The 16312-nt window shown below is 39.8% G+C and overlaps 1 protein-coding gene across 1 annotated transcript in view; it reads left to right on the forward strand.

The window, feature by feature from the left end:
- PREX2 (phosphatidylinositol-3,4,5-trisphosphate dependent Rac exchange factor 2) overlaps nucleotides 1–16312 on the forward strand; it is a 201243-nt gene that overhangs the window by 131834 nt on the left and 53097 nt on the right. Inside the window, exons 28-32 of the mRNA XM_075704766.1 lie at nucleotides 59–141; nucleotides 480–570; nucleotides 1952–2080; nucleotides 11322–11363; nucleotides 14047–14264. Coding sequence (XP_075560881.1) covers nucleotides 59–141; nucleotides 480–570; nucleotides 1952–2080; nucleotides 11322–11363; nucleotides 14047–14264 — 563 coding nt within the window. The remainder of the gene's footprint in view (nucleotides 1–58; nucleotides 142–479; nucleotides 571–1951; nucleotides 2081–11321; nucleotides 11364–14046; nucleotides 14265–16312) is intronic.

Raw genomic sequence — 16312 nt, forward strand, 5'->3', positions numbered from 1 at the left:
GATTTTGGAAAACATGCTGAAACTTCTAAACAGTTTTTCATTTTAAAATATTTTTCAGGTGATGAGCTTCCCATAAGTGTTCGAATCTCCCATGATAAACAGGACAAGCTCCATAGCTGTTTGGAGCATCTTTTTGGTCAAGTATGAGATTATTTTTCTTGGCTTTGATACTAATGTCCATGTTTGAGCTAAGATGTCTTTAGCAAATACTTCTTTTTCTTTTTACTTTTGCTTTCCACTGTTTACTGGGATGGTATGTATTTACTCATTCTCCTTCAGTGTTCTGTAAATAGTGCAAAACTGCAAATTAAACAGGTCCTTAGATTTAGTCTAACCTTCCCTAACTTGTTACTTTAACTAGAGCCATTAAGTAAGAAAGAATGCAAAGCTGCTCTTCTGTAGTCCATAATTCTTGAAGAAAGAATTTCTAATTGTTGTTGTAAAAAACCATCTTTCTCACAGAACCTTGATCCCAACAGGTTGATTCAATTGTCAATCTTCTAAAAGGACCAGCTGTGATGAGGGCCTTTGAGCAGACAAAATACTTCACACCAGGTCGAGGCCTCCAAGGTAACACTTAATTCTGTGAGAATCAAAAGGCATGGTTACATGGAAGCGTACATGGATATGGCTATCTACTCATTGAGCTGGGTGTTAAAGAACTGATTGTGCTTAATCTTGGCATATTCTGCAATATTTGGTTGTTGAAATTCTTGTTAAGTAGTTTTTATTCTTAGTTGAAAACTGGCTGCTTATACTTTTATTGCACAACGTATGAAAGAATTTCAGGTTTGTTGGAAAGTCAGCTTTAAATTGTAGACTCTGAACTGGCTATAGAATTGCTGAGGTTTTTGAAGCAAGAAACAGGTTTTGTATATTGCAGGTGTGTTTATTACATTTTTGTCTCAACTACTGAAGCCATTTCTGATCTATTTTATTGCTAATGCCAGATTTTTATTATTTTTTGTACATATATCATTTGTGAAGTTGATTTATAAATATTGCAAATGCAGTTTTATAGTCACAGTAATATTTATGCCAAATATAAGCTTATATAATTATTATTGATTGTTTAAAAAAAATCCTGTATGTAATTTCAGATACTGTGCTAACATGCACATAGTTGCTTAAGTCTAAGTGTGATTTTATTGATCCTGCATATGTCTTTTGGCAAAGAAAACTAATTTTAGATGGCCGGAGGGTGGATCTTTTTCTTTTATAAATCACCAAATTCCCACTGAAGTCAACAGAGCATAATTACTGTATGCCAATTATCTGGTTTCACAAAGCCTGAAGTACTTTCCCCCTCACTGAATTTACATGGAAGACCGCATAACCTCCTCTTTTTCTTTTTCTTTTTTTCTTTTTTTTTTTTTTTTTTTTCTGTTTCCTGTTTTGGGACCAAGGTAATGGGGATGAACTTAACTTAGAGCATTTCTGCTCTCGTGTTTCTCGGTGTTTCAGACTGAGTATCTGGTAGGCTCACACAACAAAATGTTATCCTTTCAGTGGTATAATAAATGTTCAGTGAGACACAAGATATGAACACATCAGTTATTTTGTTCTTGATCTGCACCATCTTCATGAACTGTACGAGGAACACATCAATGATTTGAAAGATAGACTAGGTTAAGCAATAAGTAATTTTGTTTTAAGTTTAATTTTCAGATTCAATTAATTTTGCCTTTAAACATTCCAGCATCCCACTTACTCCATGGAGACAGGCACCTTCTGTCTTATGTACCAGTTCAGAAAGAATCATGTTTGGGAATGCTGCTTGCTGACTAAGTAGGGAGCTTAGATTACTGTTAGACATGTCACCCTAGCTTTAACTTGAGTTAAATGAGTTGACAACTCCTTGAGCTGTGAAAACATTTAGGAAGAAGTAATGTCTTACTGTGGCTTTCTCAGGAGGTTTAAGCAGAAAAATATTATTTTTGTCCTTGCTTAGAGTTTCAGCAGGAAATGGAACCGAAGCTTAACTGTCCAAAGAGGCTACGACTCCACATCAAGCAAGATCCTTGGAATCTCCCCAGCAGCGTCCGGAGTCTTGCCCAGAATATCAGAAAATTTGTTGAAGGTTAGTAAGAACAACATGACCATGGGGAAAGGGATAAAAACAGCCTCGCTAGAGATAAGCCTGGGGGCAGCATGCCAATGTTTGAGGGATGGTGTGCTAGCAAGGTCCTCCGGTCTGCCGTCTCAGCGGAAGAGGGGATGGAGATGCATGTGGCAGCAAAGACGCAAGGATTATGGATGTGTTAGAAACCACGGGAGCACCTGAGAAAGAATGGTCACATAGGAATTAGGGCTTCTGCGCCCAAAAAGGTGGTGGGATCAGTAGCCCAACTGAAGTGCATCTACTCCATGCATGCAGGGCATGCAGCATGGGCAACAAACAGGAGGAGCTGGAAGCCATTGTGCAGCAGGAAAACTATGATATAGTTGCCATCATGGAAACATGGTGGGATGACTCGCACAACTGGAGTGCTGCAATGGATGGCTATAAACTCTTCAGAAGGGATAGGCAAGGAAGGAGAAGCGGTGAGGTAGCCTTGTATGTTAGGGAGTGTTTTGATTGTCTAGAGCTTAATGATGGTGACGACAGAGTTGAGTGTTTATGGGTAAGAATCGGGGGGAAGGCCAACAAGGCAGATATCATGGTGGGAGTCTGTTATAGACCACCCAACCAGGGTGAAGAGGCAGACAAAATATTCTATAAGCATCTGGGAGAAGTCCCACAATCGCTAGCCCTTGTTCTTGTGGGAGACTTCAACTTACCGGGTGTCTGCTGGAAATATAATACAGCAGAGAGGAAACAGTCTAGGAGGTTCCTGGAGTGTGTGGAAGAGAACGTCCTGACACAGCTGGTGAGTGAGCCAACTAGGGAAGGTGCCGCGCTGGACCTGTTGTTTGTGAACAGAGAAGGACTTGTGGGTGATGTGGTGGCTGGAGGCCACCTTGGGCATAGCGATCACAAAATGATAGAATTTATGATTTCTGGAGAAGTAAGGAGGGGGGGGTCAGCAGAACTGCTGCTTCAGACTTCTGGAGGGCAGACTTTGGCCTATTTAGGAGCCTGGTTGACAGAGTGCCTTGGGAGGCAGTCCTGAAGGGCAAAGGAGTCCAGGAAGGCTGGGCATTGTTCAAGAAGGAAATCTTCAAGGCGCAGGAGCAGGCTGTCCCCACATGCCAAAAGATGAGCTGGCAAGGAAGACCAGGCTGGCTGAACAGAGAGCTTTGGCTGGAACTCAGGAAAAAAAAGAGAGTTTATGATCTTTGGAAGAGGGGGCAGGCCACTTAGGAGGACTACAAGGATGTTGTGAGGTTATACAGGGAGAAAATTAGGCGGGCCAAAGCCCAACTAAAACTTAATCTGGCTACTGCCATAGAAGACAATAAAAAATGTTTGTATAAATACATTAGCAACAAAAGGAGGGCTAAGGAGAATCTCCATCCTTTATTGGGTGCAGGGGGGAAACATAGTGACAAAGAATGGGAACAGGCTGAGGTACTTAATGCCTTCTTTGCCTCAGTCTTTAATAGTCAGACCAGTTGTTCTCCAGGTACCCAACCCCCTGTGCTGGAAGACAGGAATGGGGAGCAGAATGAAGCCCCCATAATCCAAGGGGAAATGGTTAGTGACCTGCTACACCACTTAGACACACACAAGTCTATGGGGCCAGTTGGGATCCACCCAAGTGTACAGAGGGAACTGGCAGAAGTGCTCACCAAGCCACTTTCAATCCTTTATCAGCAGTTCTGGCTAACCAGGGAGGTCCCAGCTGACTGGGGGATAGCAAATGTGACAGCCCATCTACAAGAAGGGCCAGAAGGTGGATCCAGGGAACTACAGGCCTGCCAGTCTGCCCTCGGTGCCAGGGAAGGTTATGGAGCAGATCATCTTGAGTGCCACCATGTGTCATGTACAGGACAAGCAGGTGATTGGGCCCAGTCAGCATGGGTTTATGAAAGGCAGGTCCTGCTTGACCAACCTGATCTCCTTGTGTGACAAGGTGACCCGTCTAGTGGATGAGGGAAAGGCTGTGGATGTAGTCTAGCTGGACTTTAGTAAAGCCTTTGACACCATTTCCCACAGCATTCTCCTGGAGAAACTGGCTGCTCATGGCTTGGACGGGTGTACTCTTTGCTGGGTAAAAAACTGGCTGGATGGCCAGGCCCAAAGAGTTGTGGTAAATGGAGTTGAATCCAGCCAGCGGCCGATCATAAGTGGTGTTCCCCAGGGCTCAGTGCTGGGATCAGTTCTGTTTAATATCTTTATCAGTGATGTGGATGAGAGGATTGAGTGCACCCTTAGTAAGTTTGCAGATGACACCAAGGTGGGCGGGAGTGTTGATCTGCTTGAGGGTAGGAAGCCTCTTACAGAGGGATCTGGACAGGCTGGACCGATGGGCCGAGGCCAGCTGTATGAGGTTCAACAAGGCCAAGTGCTGGGTCCTGCACTTGGGTCACAACAACCCCATGCAACACTTACAGGCTTGGGGAAGAGTGGCTGGAAAGCTGCCTGGCCAAAAAGGACCTGGGGGTGTTGGTCGACAGCCGGCTGAACATGAGCCAGCAGTGTGCCCAGGTGGCCAAGAAGGCCAGCAGCATCCTGGCTTGTATCAGGAATAGTGTGGCCAGCAGGAGCAGGGAGGTGATTGTTCCCCTGTACTCGGCGCTGGTGAGGCCGCACCTGGAATACTGTGTCCAGTTTTGGGCCCCTCAGTACAAGACAGACATTGAGGTGCTGGAGCATGTCCAGAGAAGGGCAACAAAGCTGGTGAAGGGTCTGGAGCACAGGCCTTATGAGGAGCGGCTGAGGGAACTGGGGTTGTTTAGTCTGGAGAAGAGGAGGCTGAGGGGAGACCTTATCGCTCTCTACAAGTACCTGAAAGGAGGTTACAGTGAGGTGGGCGTTGGTCTCTTCTCCCAGGTAACAAGCGATGGGAACCATCCTCAAGTTGCACCAGGGGAGGTTTAGATTGGATATTAGTAAAAATGTCTTCACTGCAAGGGTTGTCAAGCATTGGAACAGGCTGCCCAGGGAAGTGGTTGAGTCCCCATCCCTGGAGGTATTTAAAAGACATGGTGATGTGTTGCTTAGGGACATGGTTTAGTGGTGGACTTGGCAGTGTTATGTTAATGGTTGGACTTGATGATCTCAAAGGTCTTTTCCAACCTAAATGATTCTATGATTCTATTCTATAAATAAATACTTCCTTAATGGTAGACAGCCTGGGGAAGGGAAGGGGAAAGATAAAAGTGTTTCATGTTGCTGCTAGGCAAGGTGTGCTGAACACAGTGTAGTCTATGGGAAATGCCTGAATTTCAGGACTTTTTTGTGTTCTTATTAACGAGGTTAGTGCAGTATATCTCAGCTGTCTTGTGCTCACCCTATTGGCTTCAGATACTGAAGAGAAAATTGTCTCTTCTGACAATTGAAAACAAATGAACCATATATTCCATGTGCTACGTTATTTCAGTTGCTGCTGAAGTCCAGTGGGCTTGACTGATTTGTCACAGAACTTCATGGGACTGATACGCCAAAATGGGGCTTTCCTTGAAATCAAACTCCATTTTTTCTACAATCTTAAATGGAAAGATGAAGACTTTGCAGGACAACTTTTGTCCTATGTCTTGCTTTTTTTTATCTGTCATTGATCGGGAATCGTCATCCCTCTAAAATCATGCTGCCTCTTCTGCCATGAAGCCAAACTTCTTCCACTGGTTTTCACTTACTCCATCACAACAGGTCCTATTGCTTCTCCTCCTCCACCTCCCTCCCACCACTGTCTAAAAGTTACCTAGTACTCTGCTCCTCTTTACCACCAAGTGACAATGTGAGCTGGGGTTTTCTGCTCTCTCCCCTGGCCTCATAAGAAAGTAACTGGGATTTCCTCTTCAGAAAAGCTTGCCTGTAGCTTCTGCTTTATTTCCCATGCTTTTTGATAGAGAAACAGAAATAATGAGCAAAATGATTTTTATAAAACTACTTGCACTAGGAGTCTACATGGGAACAAAAACTTGTGTCAGGTCTAGCGTTAAATGATTTGTGTGTATGTTTAGCTTCTTTTGTTGGCTAATTTCCATGGTGTCCCATAAAGAAACTGCTAAATTTCAGATCACTGGAAAAGAACTTTGTAATAAGTTTTATTAAGATAAACCTCCAAAAACTGACTGGCCAAACCAAACAAACTCCTCCTCTGCTGACTTTTGGTATTTCTCATTTCAGATGCAATGATATTTTCAGACCCTGGGTTAGAAAATTGTAAAAACAACCAGAAAAATATCTCCTATTTTTGGAGTCAATCACAGTGGGTTGACTGTCCAATACTAAGAATACTTAATATTTTAATGGTGGCTGTCACTGAGTGAAAAATTAGTAAGTATTTTCAGATCCTTTTTTCTACAGGTCTGTCTTCAGCCTAAACGAAATTATATTCAAGTATTAATTATGGTTTCTTTCACAGTTCAGGAGGATCGGAAATGTGTCTTTAACAGTCTTTCATTGCCCCCCTTCTGATGCTAAGCCTAATGGACCATTTTCACATTACTTGTTTGCCCATAAATAGAATTAATAGACTTAACCCATTTCAACATTGGTCATATACCCTCAATATTTAGCTGAGGTTACTCAGATAATTTTGGTTTTAAATCTGCCACGACATTTTGTAAGAGAGTTCAGCAAGGTCTGAATGACTTGCTGCCTCTCTATAATACAAAACTTCTCTTTTTACAGTACTACTATAATGTAATGGTGATATTTATCAGAAGGAGTCTTGATGTTTACACAACAATAAAACTGTTGGCATTTTCTAGTGTTTTAGAAATTAGCATTAAAAAAGGTTTTCTCTGTTAATAAATTATAGTAACTAACTTTATTGCAACTGTCATGCTTGTATTCACAAGCATGGTTCAGAGAGCTGAATAGTAAAAGGCATTATTCTTGTGCTGTTCAAGGAGAGCACACACTCTGCCTTACATTGTCTCATCACTGTGTCTCGGAAGTTGTCTGCCAATTTTAAATATTCTTGGCTCTCCCTTTCCATCCATGGCATCTGAGCTTTTGTCAGAGATTACCAACTACTGGCTTCCGTGCCATCTTCTTAACATGGGTTTAAATGTCAAATTATCATCTTAGGTTGTTTATTTACAATCAGTCTTTACATCTTTCTATTCTCTTGTAGGTTTTTTTTCTTCAATTTGATTCCTATTCCACCCCTGCCCCCCCTGCCCCCCCAACTGGTATCACTAATACTTGTTCCTGAGAAGTACTCTGGAGAATCATGATCATCTTCATCATAATTTTGAATTGCCTGTGGGACCAAGGAGTTGGTGTGATGTAATGGATACCTGAAAGCCTAGCTTCTTTTGACTTCCCTGGCTCAAATAGCACGAAGGAGAAATAGGAGAATGGAAGTGAATAATTGCTTCTGAAGCCTTAGTTTCCAGGGCATGTCTGGACAGGTATATGTAATTCAGTACTGAAGAGACTCAGGGTAGAAATGTGCCCCTCAGGCAGTTTTGGGAGACTGCTGTGTTTTAGGCAGGCTTAGGCCTGTATAAATTAAACTTGAGAGACAACCAGCAGCTGGATCTAACTGAAATCAGATGAGCATGAAGCAGGGTTAAAGATGCTCAAGCAGCTGAATTTTCCCTTCATATCTTCATTTTTTGTTTTCTGCTTCCCAATCTTGCCATTATGCACTGTGTTCACAAATGGTCAGGATACGTAGAGGAACCACTAGTACTGCCCTGAGCTATTTCTGGCTGAAAACCTAGCACATGGTACAGAGATTTACCTCCCTGTTTTCCCTCTTATTCACCTGATTCAAAAAACCCAAAAGATGTCCCCTAATTTGACTGCTTAGTTAGGCTTACGAGAACAAGTTGAACAAAGTCTTGGGATTTTAGAAGAATCTTCGTGTTTGTTTATAAGTAAAAGGCGGTATTTTAATAATTGAGGAAAGCAGACATGTCTCTTCCAGCAGGTTCTAGAGGAAGTAGTCAAAGGAGACCACAGATACAACTTTGTTCACCATGGGGGAAAAAGTTGTAATTAAAACCTCCAGTTGTTATAAACATACTTAACCATTATTGATAAATGCTAAAGTAAGGATGAATGCTTTCAGTAAATGCATTTCCTTATCGAAAACTGACTCACTTTTATTTTCATTAAAATATCACAGGCTATTGTAATTTTTTACTCGTTATTCTGTTGCATTGTAGAATGTGTTGTATTAGATTAGACTGATTAGTGCTTTAAAGCAGAAGGAGACACGGGAGCCCCACAAAAATGAGACGTTTTAAGTCCTAGATCTTAGGATTCTTTTTATTTACTTTGTTTAATAAGGTTGAAAAATGGGAAAGCTCAGAATGCCTTGAGGATGATTGTTCTGGTCTGTGAGTTTTCTTTTGATTAGTATTGGAATTGGGAGAACAATTATTAAAAAAATCTGTGAAGGTTTGCATAGATTAAAAAAAGGAAAAAACATCCAAACCTTCCTTGACAGTAAATTTAAAACAGATGTGGAGATAACTTTGTCTCATTTCATTTGCCCTACCATAGCATTAGAGAAAGAAAAGTTGTCTATGGTTACAGTAAAAGGCAGCCCTAGAAGGCTAATCAAGTTGATAGAATTGAAGAGTTCTCTGAAATAGCATACAGATTCCAGGAGGATTTATCTGGAGCTAAGTAAAGAAAAGATGAAAGTTATTTCTTAGAGTGACGGGGCCTACTAAATTGTTAAACCAATGAAGATAAAGACAAGTTGTTGGCACAGGCAGAACTTTGAAGATGGAGTGCTTGATTTTGGTGCAGGAGAGAGCGGTAGTCAGGGCAGGAATTCAACAGTCTCTGAACAGAGAAAGAATAGTGTGGGTACAGGATTCTGGATCTACATGAGATACGTAACATGAGAATTGGAAAGCACAAGAGGAGAAGCTGAGGGATGACTTGAGTAGGGACCAGGAAAATCAACAAGATGGATAGAAAGAAAAGGACCCTTCAGAAGGAAAGTAAGACCAAAACTGGCCAGCATTACAGCAGAAAGGTATAGAGAGAACAAAGAGGAGGAAAAATTTCTGTAGTTGCTTTTTCCCAAAGGAAAAAAAGGTAAGATTTTTGGTCAGAAGAAGAGATGTTTTAGAGCAAGTCAGATTTCTAGTCAGCTAGTCACATAACTGCATGAGGAAGTGCAGTTGTTTTGCTAGTACAATAATTTTAAGTTTAAACAGGAAATACTATACAATTGAGGAAGTTCACATCTATTTTAATTTAAATTAGGAGTGGGGAGTGAAGGAGCCTTTCAGCCATTAAAGGTATAAAAAAATGTATTTCAACTTACCTCATAAAACATGCAGTGCAAATCTCAGTCTTATTTAAAAAAATATTTTCAGATGTGAGAAACAAAATAAAACTAAAATCTAGCTTTTACTGACAAAGATCAGAATAGCAGAATAGCATGATAATAAAAAAAAGGGCAAAAGAATGTTTAAGAATAAAAGAAGTTGAAGGCATCTTGCATTACAAATCATATAATCTAAAGAGAAATTGCTAGGGAGTTATTCCTTTCCCTACACCACGTAGTAAGAAGGGGTGAAAACTTCCATAGCATTTGGAATTTGTTGAAAACCAAACTGTTGACATCCAGGGCTCACTTCTAACCCCACGTAAGTCTCTACTTATACAAATAACCTAAAAGTACTCTCTTGCCTGTGGGTGTATTTTGAAACAGAGAAGACTTATAGCAATGATGAAGGAGACTTGCAGTGTCCTGTAATTTTCCCATAAGCAGGAAATCATTATTTGTAGATACCTCAAATGCTTTTGAATTCAGAGATCCAACAAATCTCATACAAAACAAGCTGCAAGTAATAGCCTATCTAAATTCTTCAGATAAAAGCTATATTTCCCTATATTGTATTTTCAGTTACTAAGCTATGTTCAGACACCAAGATGCCAAGTTATTAATCTCTCTGAGTTTTTTTTCAAAAGACAGAAGGCTAAGGCAAAGACCTGTCACCAGGCAATTTTCAAGAACAACCAGGAATTTTGAGTGTTCTGATGCTTGTAGTTGAGATACTGTGGGTATGCATTTCAGAAGCGTAGGCACTGTCACTTCTTTTCACAATGTGTGTACAGCACGGAGGAAGATAAGGTTTGAAAGGTTTTCTTCTTTTTTAAGCATAGTCACCTTTGGGGAAGATTCTGGCTTTTCATAGATATGTTCAAGTACACATGGAATCCAGACTGAGCTGTTGATACAGTCAGCTCCAATGTCAGTTCCGTCATCTGAGTTGTATGCAAATTTCAAATTATTCAAATTTCAAACCTATTAAGTTAGTTTTAGTAGGGGGCAACATATTTCCAAATTGTCCTATTGTCCATATACCCTATAGCAGCTCTGCTGGTCCACTGACCAGGGCTTGGAATAGGACTGCACAGAAAATTGGGTGTGTGAAAGAGTTTGGAAAGATGTGAAAGCATGTGAATTAGCAGTGTGTTCCTACAGGCAGTTACTGTAGGGCAACTAATGTGCTGGAAGTTTGACACTTCCTAAGGTTATGGCAGCTTTTTAATCTGCCTGTTCTTCCAGCGGGGGTTAACACATTTAAATTTGTGCTCTGGTACATGGTAGAGGGGAAGAATCACGTCCTTCAGTGTGCAAACTTTGAGAAACCGCCCTCCTCCTCCAAAAAGAAAAAAACAAAACCAAAAAAACAATGTAAAGAGATACAAAACCAAATTTTTGTCAGTGTAAATTAAGACTGTTTTTTAATCTGTACTTTTTTACTTCATTGATTGGTAAGTGAAAAGATATGTTTGAAGCAAAATAAAATCCTGAAGGCTGAGAATAAAGTGAAAATGCTGTTGTATTTTTCCTGGATGCTTTGGTATACATTAAAATGAGGATAATGTGAGATTTTAAAGTGTGGAACGAGAGAGGGAGAAGAAAAAAGAAAGAATTGGTGTAGTGTGGGAATCAGTGAAATCTGGTCTTGTTTTTCAAAGTTTTAAGATTGGAATTCTTCATATGTGGACTTGCACTGGCCAGGTGGTAACACAGTCTGAGACAGCAGCTGCCTCTTCATGTGTCGGTCTTGGTGTTGGTGCTTTTGATTATTATCAATTTTATCAATTCATATGTACAATTAAGTGAAGTTGAGACTCATTACTGTTTTGTAGGTATAAATCAGGATTGCCTTCACAAGAAGTAGGAGTTAAGCTGGTATAAAATGAGAAACTGCAAATGCATTGTTATGTTGGTGAAAATACTTTTAACCACGACCTCAATATATTTTCTTTTTTCTTTAAGAGGTGAAGGCACGAATACTCTTGGCACTTCTTGAGTATACAGGTAATTTTGCTTGTTTTGGGAGTCGGGGAAGTGAATGTGGATGGTTTGAGATTTTTTTTGCTTTTGGACAGAATACTGTGTTTAGAGAAAGGGGAAAAAATCTCAGATACGATAACCTGATAATTAACAACTTTACACCTATATTTACAGTGAGGATTCCTGAAGAACACAACAATTCCGAAGACATTTCTAGCGAACATTGCATGTTCTTTTTTTTTAATGCAAAATACCTTCTCTGGTCATTTACTTTAGACTTTGGATCTTGGCAGATGAAGTAACTATTAAATCACTGAGCTTGTGCACAGTACTTCTGCTGTCTTTCTTCTTCTGGGCTTTTTCCTATTTGCTATCTTTTTTCTTTTCTCTTCATTCCCATCTATTTCCACACTTACCTTACTGTTCTAACCCATACCTTTCCTTTTATCTTTTTTTTTTTTTTTTTTTTAGAGAATACCTTTTTTTAAGTCCCTCCTTTTTGGAATGGGTCTGATTATTCTGTGTATTATTCTACCATCACCGCATACAGCTTCAAATACACAAAATAAGCACGTGTGTTTGCAAAATAAATGTCAGTAAATCAGTATGTAGAAAATAATACTTATGGCAGAAGATTCTCTACAGTTTGTAGGTGCATAAGTGTTCCAAGTAAGCAGCCACATTTGACTGTAAAAGCTGATTATTTTAGCCATCTTGCAGTACTATATGAATGCATTATTATTTTATGATTTTGTTGTGACACATAACAGCAGTTCTTTAAAGGGGAATATAACATTTCTTTGTTGTCAGATTTCTTCCAAATATTATAAAAATTTTTAGTAATTCCTCGGGTGGTTTAAAATAAGAAGTGACCTGAGAAAATCCCCCAGTTTATTTTTTTAAAGCTGTTTTCCCTATTTAGATGGTTTCATAAGTTCATAAATTCTATAGTTTATTTTGGATAAAAATCTTTTTGTAAAAAGAGCCTAAAGTGCTCTTATATGCAGTATCTGATGTTCAAGTAGTATTAAATGAGATTTGGAGATGAGGTGTTGGAGACACAAGAGGGCTGCTTCAGGAGCAGGCAGTACAGAGGAGGGCACTGGAAGTCAGCTGCTGTTAGACAAACAGGGATAAAATTGAGCAAAGCAAGGAGAGAGAATGTGTGTTGGGCTCAAATCCCTGAGCGCTGCTGTGACATTGGAAAGTTTTTGACCATGGAGAAGCCAGTGGGATTTTTGAAGCTGGAGATGGGTGGAGTTTTTAAAGATGAAAATTCTGTCTGTACTCTGGATTCTGCACAACTTGAGAGAGTGGAGGGAGGGGGGGAGAGAGAGGTTAATTTTAATAATCAAAACAAAAAACAGTGAGTCACAGTGCAGAAGCCATAGTGATTAGGCCATTTATGGAAAACATTCCTGAGGTCCTGAGAGGCTGGCAAGTGGAATCAAGATGATAGCAAAAGAGTGGTCACTATTATCAATAGTTGAGGAAAAGATTGAAGACTATCTCAGAAGGAAAACAGAGAATGGAGTTACTTTGAGAAATACTTGGAGTCCAAGAAAAGAGGATTTTTAAAGTCAGTATTAATTTTGTGAGGACAGAATTATTTCTGCTGACTTATCCAGTCATCTAAAATCTTGCCAGCTCCCTAGAGAAGGTGGAAAAGGAGCTAAGCCTCTTAGAGGCAGAGGAATCTGAAAGTGAGGACAAAGATCTTAGGCTTTGGAAAGACCTCGATATCACCTAATCTTCTTCTCTTGCTCTGAGAAAGATTAAGTCTACCTGTACCATTTGTGATTGATGTTTGCCTAACAGCTCATAATGATAAAAATACTTGAAGACCTTCAGAAAAGAGGAGAAGGAGGAAACCCTAAATATTTATAACCACAATTTTGTGCTTTATTGAGAACATGTTTCCCTTTCTAACTCTTTTGACCTTTAGCTAATCTAATGCCTGTGCCCTCCAGATTAAATTCGTAGGTTAGCTCGTCCCTAATTTAAATCAGCTGCTAATGGTTCCATAGACTTCTACCTAGGGACCTGTCCTGGACTTTCCTGACATCATAAATCTCTACTCCTTCCTGAATATGTGATGCTGCTCTGTGCTTATTTTATTGATTTCATATTCATTTATGTATTGTATTTGGATAGATTTTATTCTGGTGGCAACACTCCTATATGCCCTGTCTGCGCTTTACAGCAGGCAGTCTTCATCTGCCCTACCCAGCTGGTAGCTGTGGAGTTAACCAGATGATACAGTCATATTAAGAGCTTCTGACTATCCTTGCTTTCCTGCGGAAAGTAAATGTTTTTGTGCCCAGCTGGTTCTCACATTGCAGCAAAGAGACCCAGCTCACATCCGTCACCCTGTAATGTCAAAAGTACATAGAACTGATGGCATGTACATTAAAATCTACAAGACAAGGATACATTGTTTATGAAGAACTACTTTAAATTCCAGGTTTTAAATACATTTCTATATAATTTTCGAATTACAAAATAATGTTTTAATATGGAAAATGGCAGTTTTGGTTGTGGAGTGCTATTTACTTGGAATAACACTAGGCTGTAAACACGTAAGTTACTTTACATTAAAATGACTTGTTTTTTAGACAAAGAAAAAAAATCCAGTCCAGTTCCTTTGCTGTTAATTAATCTCCTGCTCCATTTTTGCTTTTCCTCTTTTGGCTTTTACCCATCACAGATAGTGAGATACAACTGAGGCGAGACATGGTCTTCTGTCAGAGCCTAGTGGCCACAGTCTGTGCTTTTTCAGAGCAACTAATAGTGGCGTTAAATCAGATGTTTGACAACAACAAAGAATATGAAATGGAGACGCTGGAGGCCAGCAGAAGGTGGTTGGAACAGATAGCCAGTGCAGGTCTTCTCCTTCATTTCCAGTCCCTGCTCTCGCCTAACCTGGTAAGACTCCCCATGTGGCATGCTTGGTCACAGCCCGTGTTTGTTCCCTGAACCAGGGGCATGGTTAAACAGTCATTACATCTCATTTAGTTATAAATGTGATTTTCTGTGTGCTTTGTGCTTAGCTTGTTACTTAATTAGCTACTATTTGGAAAATTTGTGATTTAGATAATTACAGATACGGGAAGTGTTTGCTTGTGATATGGGACATGTTTTCCACAAAGACCATATTACATCTGTTTTGAGTTAGCAGATAGTGAGTTTACCCTTGACTCCCCACTGTAGCTGTTCCCTAGGAGTGAATGTAGTGTTAGGTGATAACCAGAACTTCAAGTTTGCAATAAGCAGCAAAGCAAGATAAATAAAATACCTGGTTTGGATAATTTTATCACCCTCTCCCCAAAAACCCAATTGGTCTGTAGTAGTTAAAGGACTAGACATTGTAGTCTGTTTTGCTCCTGTAATAGGGCAAATCCTTGTAGCCTGTCAGGGTAACTGGAAATCTGCTATTTTTTCACAAGATATAGCAAAGAGCCATGGCTTAAGAAACAATTAAAAAGGGACATGGCTTTGTAGTCCTCTAATCCCCTGTTATCCAAAGTGTTTCTTCAGCTGTTTAAGCTGCTTCTCACACTAGACTGGTTCCTGCTAACCTGAAGAACTGTGAAGCAGTCTGTGTGGTCTGCTCTGTGGCAGTCTTCCCAAACTCTGGAGTTGCTCACTGAAAATAACTGATTTGGTACATCCTACTGTATAAAAGTCCACACAAATAACAGATGATGTTCCTAGTACACAAGGCAAGGAAAGAAGACCTTTGATATCTCAGTAGCAAATTGCTGACAATTTGACCTGATAAGAAGCAGAAGGAATCAATAAAAATAAAGGTATTTCTAAATCACAATCATAAAGCATTAGTCTGTGGTATTGTTGGAGAGCATTGACTTGAGCTAGTGTGAGCAACTCACAGGTAGTTGAGGTACCTACGTGGGCTTGCATGGGACAGGGTATGTCAGGATGAGGTGTGCAGCCTAAAAAAGGATAAGGTCAGTGCCTGAGAGAAACAGGAGGGATCTTTATCTGCATGAGGAGTATGTGAAGAGAGCATGGTCAGGGGAGCTCAGGCTCATGTCTTGAGTCTTGGATGCTTTTTAGCACCATGCAGCACCAACGTGTCCTGGTGCTGGAGTCTTCAGAGTTCAAGAGTAAATTCAGTTGGTGCCTGCCTTATGTTTTTCCATGTGCTTAGTTGTCATGTTATCACCGAATAACTGTTGTCTTTACAGCACTGAATACTTCCGTTTTTTCTTTCAAGATTGTAGAGGTTTCCTTTGTAGTGAAAATGCATGCTACTTAGCTATTTTCATGTAATCAGATACCAGCAGTATGCATTGACAAATTGAAAATAAAATTAATTTAGTCTGTTCTATCTAACTGTTCTTAACCAGGGGAAAAGTATTTAAAGGCAACTTTTTCAATACCTTCTCAGCACTATTTTGCTTACAAATGAACCGTGTTATTTTAAACAAGGGTATTTGAAGGAAATTACACTTGTTATGGCCAGAGTTCAGTGAAGAATGGGCAGTTGTGCAAAGATTTCCCATGTCACTGAAAGGTTTTCAGACTACTCTGCTGATAAAACTGCTCTGTCCATAGAGACGTCATAAACTGAACCAGGAGACAAAATATTTCTAGCAGCTTTGCTTTTTTCTTAAATACAAGGTGGAATTGTATTTCACTATATAGATCAGGGTAAATCATGGGGATTTTTTTTTCCTTTCTATAATTCAGTAAGCTATAGTTTATACTGATTTTATAGGCAGCTAGTTTATTATTCTTCGCCTTCCTACTATTTCAGTTCTTAGACAAGGAAAAGTGCATGCTTCAGACTTCCATTTGGGTCTTTCTAAATTAAGGTGTTAGGGGAGGGTTGTATAAAGAACAGAATTACTTGAAGTGATTATTGATTTCTGCTATAACTGTTCTGCATATTTAACTCAAGATAAACATACTTGTAGATCACTGTTTTCCTTTTTAAAGGTTCAGTAAAG

The sequence above is a fragment of the Pelecanus crispus genome, chromosome 2 (assembly GCF_030463565.1).
Source record: "Pelecanus crispus isolate bPelCri1 chromosome 2, bPelCri1.pri, whole genome shotgun sequence".
NCBI classification, from domain to species: domain Eukaryota; kingdom Metazoa; phylum Chordata; class Aves; order Pelecaniformes; family Pelecanidae; genus Pelecanus; species Pelecanus crispus.